General features: G+C 38.2%; 2 protein-coding genes across 2 annotated transcripts; both read right to left on the minus strand.

Annotated features, from left to right (window-relative positions):
• Positions 1-686: 686 nt before the first annotated feature.
• LOC101305336 lies at positions 687-4,294 on the minus strand. Its single transcript, XM_004291689.1, has 4 exons — positions 4,049-4,294; positions 3,805-3,929; positions 1,912-2,016; positions 687-1,429 (listed from the first exon to the last, which is right to left on the minus strand). Exons 1-4 carry the CDS (start codon positions 4,139-4,141, stop codon positions 1,006-1,008), a joined length of 747 nt encoding a protein of 248 aa, XP_004291737.1. The 5' UTR covers positions 4,142-4,294; the 3' UTR covers positions 687-1,005.
• A 204-nt stretch (positions 4,295-4,498) lies between these two features.
• Positions 4,499-6,075, minus strand: LOC101310672 (putative ribonuclease H protein At1g65750-like). The gene is made up of 2 exons (XM_004293096.1): positions 5,770-6,075; positions 4,499-5,158 (listed from the first exon to the last, which is right to left on the minus strand). Exons 1-2 carry the CDS (start codon positions 6,073-6,075, stop codon positions 4,499-4,501), a joined length of 966 nt encoding a protein of 321 aa, XP_004293144.1.
• Positions 6,076-10,814: the final 4,739 nt, after the last annotated feature.

Here is a 10,814-nt window from a genome sequence, read left to right on the forward strand (position 1 = left end):
GGGTAGAAGTCCTAGAAAATTGTGCGGAGTTGCATCATTTTCTCTTTATCTGTAAAATTCGATTGCGAATAGAAATGCAGGAGCATTAGATTCTATTGGCAGACCAGCACAATGGACCTTCTGTCTGTTCGTTGCACTGAAAGTATTTTGGTAGTAAATCGACCAAGTTTTATCGGTTTCTGCTTTGATCCAAAAAACCAGGATAAAGAATGAAGAAAACGAAGTTGCTGTTGTAGTACTTCAACCTTTGACAGCTGATATTTGGACCAAAAGTCATACGGAATGTTCAAGCCAAACACCATTTTTGTTAGTCTAGCTATATTGCTTCGCTGGTTCTTGCGAGAGCGTATTCAGCGCACCCGTCCATCTCCGCCGTCTATTTGACGCGGACTTTTGACTTTTTCAAAATAGACGGCGGAGATGAACGGATGCGTAGCGCACCCGGATGCGCTGTATAATTTTCACTCTATTAAGGGATGAACTCTAAGAAAACCTCCAATTAACTACTCGCACGAAACTCTTTATTGATGGCAAGAAGAACCATGGTATACACTTCCGTGTAAAGCATTATGGGCAGCTAAATGAGGACCATTCCATAAGCAGCAATTGCATGTCTTTGGGACCTCCATTTCATATGGACCAAATTCATGAAAATGAAATCCACAATAACGTTTGAAGCGGGAATCTCTTTTAATGCATAGACTTCCTCATCAACCACAATAAAGATCAAAACACATGAACAAAGACCGAAATGGCCTAAACAACTATCAAACAATGAAGAGGAGACAGTAGGAAAGCAAAGCATTGTAATACTAAAAGGATACAAATGGAGTACCAGTCAGTTATTATTTGACGGTGTCCTCTTTATTTTTTTTCTTCCCTCTTTCTGGTATAACGCTACATTATTTCACAGTTGGAGAGTACTCAAGGAAAAAAGAAAAAGTCACGGAAACTGTACAGGAGATTGGGCTGGGGTTGATGAGCTGGCATATGATGTAGCAGGAGTCACTTCCGGCCCAACCTTGCCAAATGAAGCTGATGTTTTGCTGCAGCAGCCTTATCCGCAGCTTCTCGCTTAAGTGCCCTCTTTGCCCGTCTCCCAGTTTTATCCATTGAAGCCTCTTTCTTTCTAGGTTCACGAGATGAACTAGCACCCGCTTCCTGGATGTTTGATCTGTGAACAGGCCTTGCTTCTTGCCGTCCAGCGCTCACATACCCATTATCCCCCCACCTTCGATTACCAATACGGATACTCGATGAACTGCTGAAGTAAGCTTCATCTAGGTCGTCCTCTTCATCCTCGTACGGATAATAATCTTCATGATCATCATATGCATAAACATCTTCACGATCCTCCACAACTAGAGGCTCAAACCATGTGGCTCTAAGCAGTAGACACACACTCTCCTCGAACATATAATCATGTAAGCTGAAAAGCCAACACAGTGATTGAGATTACAGCATAGGCTTATCTCTTTAGGTGTGCCAACAGATAGCATGTCCTAGTATATACAGTCTGAAAACCCTAGAAAACTTGACGCAACCTGTTGCAAGTCAGGATTAGACTTAGGTCCTAGACATTCATATCACTTGACATTTCTTTTTTCTTCCCTCTTTTTGGGTATACTACACACTGAACACCGTAGAAAACTTGACGCAACCTGTCGCCAGTCGAGATTAACCTTACGTCCTAGACCTTCGTATCAATTGACATTTCTTTTTTCTTCTCTCTTTTTGGGTGTACTACACACTACCTTGAAAATCTTCCTAGAATATTCATCAGTAAAATAAAATATGCATTTTTTTCTTCCCCCTCTCAAACTAGGAAGTACTTGTTCAGAGATCATAACTATATTTTATCCTTTTCTGGCGGAACAAATAAGAATATAACGAAAGGAGGCCTTTAAGTACCTGCCATCAAGTGACCGATGGACATTCAGGAACTCGAATGGATGTTTGCACTGAGGGCACGTGGGTGATTTGCTGTATGTCACCCAACGAAGAATGCAAGTTGCACTGCAGAACCACACAAAAATTATAAAAACCACAGCCGAGCGCCATTTCTTAAATCAAAAGAATAACTGAAAAAGAGATTGACAAAATAGGGAGGGTTCTTATTAACATTAGTACTGTATTGGAGACCAAATCTAAATCTTGTATTTACATTTAAACTTTAAACATGAAAATTTCAATTTGATCCAAATCCATCCAAAAGTTTCAAAAGCATAAATCCAAGGAAATAAAACTACTTTCAACTTGGATTCGAGAGTGTTTCACTTGGACCACCATTCTTGGGCAAAATTTGAGCTCGGCTGCTTAGTCCTTTTAATTTTCCTCACTTAATAACACAAACAAAAAAACATTGAAATGTTGAAGTCTTAAGATTAAAATCCCCCATCCATATCCAAGGCCAGTTTCAAGGCAATCTTGCTGTCTTGCTTCGCTTGTTAAATGCTTAATTAAGAGTAAACTACACTAATTATTTAATTTATTGAAAGCTTCAAAAGGATTGTAGCAAGGCAAATAGCATTGTTCCAAGTCTTAAATACTCAATTATTCAGTAAAATGAATGAAGATCTTCACAAACATGACTGTGAAGCTTAATATATAGAGAAAATTTCTAATGGAGCACACTAACAAATGCGAAAAGATATGATAACAAATGACTACAAGCTTTCCATCCTTTGCCAAATAGAAAAGATTGCACATGAGCAACATAGCGAAGCGATCAGCTCTTTTAGTATATTAGCAATATCATCAAGGTTGCCCAAAAAGCACAGAAATTTTAGAACACAAGCTCACAACTTTCTAAAGAATACCCAAATCAAAGTAAAAACTACTCCCCTAAGTCTGGGTCAGTTTCATTCCCAGTCATCTTCGCATTTACTTTTAAATGTTGAACGATCATGTCTGCATCAAGGATTCCTTTGAAAGCATGACACACAGGAAACACAAAAAAAGAATTTTGAAGTTGCATTTCCAGTTCATTTATTAACACAAGAATTCTAATACTAATAATACCGATAATGTCACAATGCTGAGGCTTTGACATCAGATATGCAACATGAATATAAACAACTTGTTTCAATATTAGTTATCTTGGAGAAACAAGGGATAACTGATCACACATTATATGTCCCAGCGATAAGGAAAATCATACTTAATCAGGGAAAAGAGATGGTTTAGAGTTCACTATCTCAACTTAATTAACTACCATCTAAGGCATTCAAGAAAACCAACATGAAGACCATATCTTGCTATAATGAAACAGAAGAGTAAGGTTATTAAAAGAACAATAATATTCACAAGCGTAATAAGATTCACATTGGCTGCATATGGAAAGAAGGGGCGGGCACAAAACAATCTGTTTGCACAACGAAAGTTGCAGGAAAGCTTTTGAAAGCACGTGTTAATCTCTATTTATCTATACGCATATTTTTTGACCAGTCAGTTTACCCAGCTAAATACAACATAGCAATTCATTGAAAAAATCCAAACACACCAAAACGTGTCAAAACAATGACTGAACGACTGACTGGAACGCAGTCCTCAGATAAACCTTCATTATTAGAATGTTGATAACAATGACTGAACGACACTAACTGACAAGTGCCTTCTTGAAAATAAATCAAGAGGTATTCTCTACAAAAAAAAAAAAAAACCAAGAAAACCACAACCAAAAGAGTAAAATGACAAGCAGCATTAGGTATAAATAAAACATCATGAACCCGAAACGAGGCAAGAATGCAGTAGTTAAGATTCAGGCAAAGGAAATGAGCAAAAAGAGAGAATGGTAAGACAAACCAGTAGGCATGCTCGCAACCTTTTACAAGAGCAGTTTCCTGAAGCACAATCTCATCCAAACAAATTGCACACACCCCACCGTGGTTGTCACAATTATCTACTTTGCTTTCCATCTCCATCTCCCCCTGCCAAAACCAAATCATTTCCTAAATCAAATTAATTCAAAAAAATTTAAATTGACAGAATTAAAAAACAAAAGAAATAGAAATGAAGAGGATCGGAAGGCGGCAAGAGGAACAAGTACCTGGTGTTGAAGGGGAAGGAGATCCAGGGCCGAAGTCATTATGGATTTGATAATTTCCTCTAAGTTTCTTCTACTGATCCAACTTAAAATCATATGCTGCCTCAGAAATCAATCCAAATTAATATATATATAAGGGAATATATTATATAGATGCTGGAAAATTATTCGGATTCTTCTATGCTACACATTAGTAATAATAATACAGACGAGTTTCGGAGAAGACAGAGAGAGAGAAAGAGAGAGAGAGGCCCTCTTCGGGGGATGAAAGCCCTAGAAATCTGAGGGATGAGTTTGTGGATGACATAAATAGTTTTTAGTTCGGTCCCCCATTTTATTCCAAAATCAAATAAAAATCAAAAATTAATTCATTTCAAGTATTCCGGTCGACTTTTTTTCTTTTTTTTTGGTTACAATGAGGCCAAAGGCCAAAGCAAAAAGAACTAAAACAAATTAACCAGCACTGCTGATACTAACAGTCCTACATCTTGTAACTCCAACAATGTCATCCAGCAGAGCATTAGTGACAAGATCAGGAGGCTCATTGAAAATGCAGATTCCCTTAGCATTAAGAGGGCTGTTTTTGGCCAATAAATCAGCCACCATGTTCCTCTCCTTGTGAATATGCTTAATCTGGACAAAGTCAAAATGCTGCATCATAGCTCTACAATTCAGCACAATGGTGCCTAGAGGGTGAACATCCATATCAGAATTCTGCAGCAAATTAACCAGAACAACAGAATCAGATTCTATCTCCAACTTAGGAATTTTCATACTAAAGGCCAGTTGAATGCCATAGAAAAGGCCCCAAGCTTCTGCTTGTAAAACTTCGCCAGCACCAATATTAACCATAAAACCACCACACCAGCAACCACTGCTATCCCTAATGATCCCTCCAGCACCAATATCACCAGCTCTGGTTCTTGAACCATCAACATTTAATTTGTGAACTCCAAGAACAGGTTTGATCCAAGATAAAGCTTCCACCTGTTCAACTCTTTGCACCTTATGCTTGGCAGATGCCTTGGTCCATTCAGCAGCATAGTTAAGAATGACATCAGTAAAGTTATAGGGATACCGGAACCTCTCCTCAAAAATGCACTTACACCTCCACTTCCAAATAAACCAACAGCAGAAAATGAAGAAAATATTCCAATTCATATTATTGATATGACACCGGTCTTGCATAAGATTAGCAAAAAGCCAGCCATCCCAATTTAGAGTAAAAGTGTTCCACATATTGATAGGAATGTTAAAAGATCTCCAAACCATCATAGCCATAGGACAATCCTGGAACAGATGCAACATAGTTTTAGGAGCATCTGTACAATGATGACAGCAAGGATTCCCAAAAAGGTGTCTTTTAACTCTCTGCATATTAGTCAGCAGCTTACTGGAGACAAAAGTCCATAAAAAAATTTTAAGCTTGGGGGGAATATTCAGGGACCAATTCTTCAACCAAGGGTAACTCTGAAAGTCATAATCATCACAAAGCAACCTATAGGCAGACTTTACAGAAAAAACTCCAAAAGAAGTACCACCCCACATAATTTTATCCTGCAAGTCACATTGAGAAATGGGAATAGCAGAGATGATGTCCACAACTTCAGGCGGCAAGGAAAGATAGAGCAGAGGCAAATTCCAGCTTCCCTCAATCCAAAACTCACCAACAGTAGCATGTAGGTCAATATTTGCACCAATCAAAGCTAAATCACTGAGAATACCACAAGGAGAGCATTTATCACTCCAAATTTGGCAGTACAACCATTTCCAATTCTCCAACGCATGCCTTTATTCAACAAACTAGCACCAGAAACAATAGCAGTCCAGGTAGGAGAACAGTTAGAAGGCTTCTTGTAGTTATCCTGGAACATAGAGCTAGAATGCAGGTATTTCTGCTGGTAGATCTTATTCCAAAGACCATTATCGCCTTGGGCCATCCTCCAACTAGCTTTAGCAAGCATAGCCCTATTCATATCAGCAGATCTCTTTATTCCCAAGCCACCAAAACATGTAGGTCTGCACACCATATCCCAATTTGTGAGATGGACCTTTTTCTTTTGATCAGAGTCTCCCCAAAAGAAAATTTCTATTAAGCCTATTCAACCTTTCACACTTTAACACTTCTTTCTTTTTTTTGGCCACATTTTGTTACAAGACGTGGGTCCCGTGTGAGGTTCACCTACCACGACTAAAGCATGTGGTAATCCTCACCATTGACCCGGACCAATTCACCAGTGCGGTCACACTGACACCATCTTCTTCTTTTTTCTTTTTCTTTATATATATATCAATAATAATCGGTCCTCCGATTAATCTCATTGTTGTATTATCAAAAAAAATATCAAATACTAATTTGAGTGAATAGTGTAATAAGTCAGGTTAAAAATTGGTCAAACACAACTAAAATGGATTGATGACAATGGCGGCCACGTTAAGGAATTCATAAGTATGGTTTCCTAATTATGAACTTGAACGGTTCATGTTTAATAGATTTGATTTGTCCATTAATTTGATATAGTTCGTTATCTTCACAATCACTGATTTTGCTGAAAATTTGTATAAATGATCTACTCATAAATACTTATAAACTGAACGGTCAAGATATGGATATAAGATCGAAAAGTAAGATAAACCGAAAAGTCTTCAATAAATCATCATTATAGAGCTTCTCATTAGATTGGCTCCCGTGAAAACAATCTAGTTATAGGTCTAGATACAAAGACAAGCCAAATGAGGCAGGAGGCAGCATGTGAGCGATTGAAGAAAAAAAAACTAAATCCGTTTAGCATATTACAGAAGCTGGCATTGAATTTAGACACAACCTTGATCGATTAATTGATTGATTTATAGATCGACGGATGAGTCAACAAATATATGCAAAATAAGGAGAAATTTTTCAACGCTACGGGAGGATCACGTGACAGTATGATGTGGTCCTACATTCCAATCAAATATCGACACATGGATTTTATTATGAAAAAATTACATCAGTTATTTTGTCAAAGACAATTTTGGGTTTGTTGTTGCTTTTTAAACCATAAACTATAAACTCTAAACCCTAGACCCTAACTCTAAACCCTAGACCCTAAACTCTAAACCTTAGACCCAAAACCCTAACCCCTAACCCCTAACCCCTAAACCTTAAACCTAAACCCTAAACCCTAAACCCTAAACCCTAACCCCAAACCCTAGTCCAAACTCAACAAAGACCCATGAACGTCATTTCATAAAAAATAGAAAACCTTAGTTTATATTTTAGTTGTAATAATTCCACGTGTCAATATTTGATTAGAATGTAGGATCACGGCATACTGTCACGTGGTCCTCCTGTAACATCTAAAAATTTCTCCATCAGACGAAATAAAAGAAGCGAGCATTATAACTCTCCATGCATTATATATGGCTAACATTCATTGGTGCGCTAATTAAGCAAAAACCAAATATTACACTAGGAAACATGGATTGAGATCATCTCCTAATAAACCTCTCCTAATATTGCCTAATAAGACAAATCTCGACCGTTCAATTTTAACCAACGGCTAAGATGTCTCCTACTTTAACTCAAAAGCTATTTTCTCATCGACTATCCTATCTCTCGCTTTCGATCAATCTCTCGTCGCATCTCTTTCTCTCCAAACCTTTCTGAACGAAGAAAGCTACCAAAATAGAGACGACTTCCTTCATGTGCTTTCGACGAAAGCTACCTAATGAGTCCTTCAGCTTGTGGCTTGTCAAAGATTAAGCTCAGTGAGATGGTCTAGTGGGATAATCCAGATGAACAAGTACAATAACAAGTCCCTCATAGGCGATTGGGGATTTTACACATCTTCCTTTGATACTGATAGAGAACAAATCTCATCCACCATAGTCAAAGAAGCAAAACGAAAGGCCAAAAAGAATTCTTTCATCAACATCTTTCATCTCGTTGATGTCATAATTTGGTTCAACAACTAAACTTGACTTTTCAACTCACTCCACATAGGGCACGTTGAAATGTCAAAGAGCCACGTAGGTCTCTGACCTTTCAATGCACTTAAACCTTTAAGGTGCCTAACTTAGCATTCCAAGTCTCCAACCTTGGACTTTCACCAAGTGTCTTGGACAACCACTAAGTATCTTGGATGATCACCAAGTGATTACCTCACTTTCAGGCATTGGCAAGACTAGAGCATATCGTAACCTAACTATTAGGAAAGCCAAGTCCAAATGAATCAAAAGCCTTAACTCTCAGGCCAAGAGTTCGACATCCGAGGCTTAGAAGCCTTGACCCTTGATTGTCATAGCCATAACCTCCAAGGCTGATCCTCGACCCTCAGGTCACTCTTAGACATGCAATAGTCAGCTGGAGTGCTAAGGAGAAACTCACCATCTCTTCCACATGTCATGCTCTAACATCAAGTATGGGTCTCATGACATATGAATAGTGATTCCAAAGTCAAAGCTATCTTGGATGTACGACACGTATCCTGACACTCCATCAACCTTCCACGTGTCAATCTCCAACATCAAGCATGTCTCTTAGCCTCTTAGGTATGGCTTAAGACTGACTCAAGGACAAAGGAGCCATAGATATGTGACACGTGACCTGACCCTCCACCAACCATCAGCCCCATCTTGTGTAAGAAGAGCCCATGCTGAGAACAATACTGAGATGTCAGGAATAGACTGATGTGCATGCTTTGGGTACAAAGCTCATACATCCACCCCTAACCCTATAAAAGGAAGCCATCCTTTTCAGATCGACACATCTCCATTTTCTTCTTCTCTTCTCTCCCAAAAACCATGCCAAAATACATAGGAGAGGCTATCATTCCTTCTCCCCCAAAGATTTTGTCAAAGTGCATAATCTCCCTCCATCTCTACAACTTCATTTCTTCTTCTCTTCTCTCCCAAACTATGTCAAAGTGATAAGAGAAGCTATCTCACTTCTCCCCCAAAGATTATGCCAAAAGTGTATAATCACTCTCTATCTCTTTCTTTGCTCGCATGCTAGGGATGCATCAGCCCAATGCCAAAGCATCATACACTTCTCATATCTTTATTCATTGTTCAAACACTCTATTGACTTGGGCGTCGGAGAGTGTTTGGCCGGCTTTAGGCTGGTCCTCCGATGACCTTTCTTCTCTTCACTGTTGTAGATCATCTTCATGGCAAAAGCTCCTCTAGTCATCAGGTAGAGGAAGCTCAACGTCGAGTGGAGGAAGTCTAAGAGCAGACTATCAACATCATCCAACAAATGAGTAAGGACACCACCATCACGTGTAGGAAGTCCACCATCCAATAGAGTAAGATCAATGCCGAGTGGACGAAGTTCAAGAGGAGACTATCAGTTCCACCCAACAAAGGAGTGTGAATGCTCAACATCGACTGAAGGAAGCCAACCATCAACACCCGAGGCTATACTATCAGTTCTCTCAATCAAGGAGTACGTGGAGGAAGCTCGCCATCGAGTGGAGGAAGCTCACCATCAAGTGAAGGATGTCAAAGGCTAACAACAATGCTCTAAGACACCTCGCTTTAAGAAGAGGAGAGCTTATGTCTATGATCAATAATCCAATCTCATTGAAGGAAGTCAGATGCACAAGACCATTCATATCATTCCTCAAGTCACATGCGGTGAACAACCAAGGCAATATTAGGAGAGGCTTATTAAGAGAAGATCCGGATCCAGAAAGACATTAGCTAGATATGACCAACCATGGACTTGGGATAACAAAAGAAAATATACGTACTACTGCATGGATCGAAATTACTCATTTAATCATATATCAATCAAGGTTTGCAAAGCAAGGAACGAAATGAACTTTAAGTTTGAAACAAACAACTAATCATGAATGACTTTGGTGATGATCACCCATAGTAGTGCAGAGACGGCCGGCATATGTAAAGCTAGCTAGTATTGGAATAATTCTTCAGCTTGTTGTTTAAATAAAATCAAGGATCAAAGATGGTCAAAGATTGACTAATTAACTATATATATGACCCAATTCGATCAATTACGAACTTATATGTAGAAAGCTTTGAGGATGATGGCAAAGTTGAAGTATAATCAAATCAAAATGTGTTGGCTAGCTAAGCAGTGAAAACTGAATAAACAATACCGATGATTTGTGTTGTTAAGAGGATTTGTGTTGTGACTTTTGAGCTGGTGTAGAATTTAGTTTTAGTTACAGTAAATTATAAGCCTTGACATGAATGAATAGTGCGCACAAGTTAAAACTAAATGTACGTACCAAAAGGAAACCATGAAATGCTTTATGTATGCTGTGGATTTCACCTTTGACAAGCGCAGAAGATGGACTTTGATGAACAAGAAGAACAATAAAGAGAGGGAAAGAGACCGATAGCAAGAATTGAAGAGGTGTACGTATATCATTAGGAACAAAAACATCTCTTCTTTGATCAATATATGTTTTTCTGTTTTTTGTTAATGCCTGAATAATTTTTCTTATAATAAAGAAAGCGAATAACTTCCGCTCAAATAACCACTTATATGAATAGGTAAAATATCAGATAATTAAGAAGACCGACCTATTACGAATTACAACGATAAAAAGAAATGAAACAAAAGAATAGAAACCTAACTTCTTCTTTTTTGAGGAAAAATATAAACCAATCTTTCCTCTATGATACTGAAGAAAAGTTTGTCAATTAGTTGTATAATTTTTTTTATCCCTTTTTCTATTTTTGTTACATGTGCTTTTCCTATTTCTTTCTTATGACATACCATGCATTTTAAAGTGTATATATATATATATATATATAT

This window comes from Fragaria vesca, linkage group LG2 (assembly GCF_000184155.1).
Source record: "Fragaria vesca subsp. vesca linkage group LG2, FraVesHawaii_1.0, whole genome shotgun sequence".
NCBI classification, from domain to species: Eukaryota; Viridiplantae; Streptophyta; class Magnoliopsida; order Rosales; family Rosaceae; genus Fragaria; species Fragaria vesca.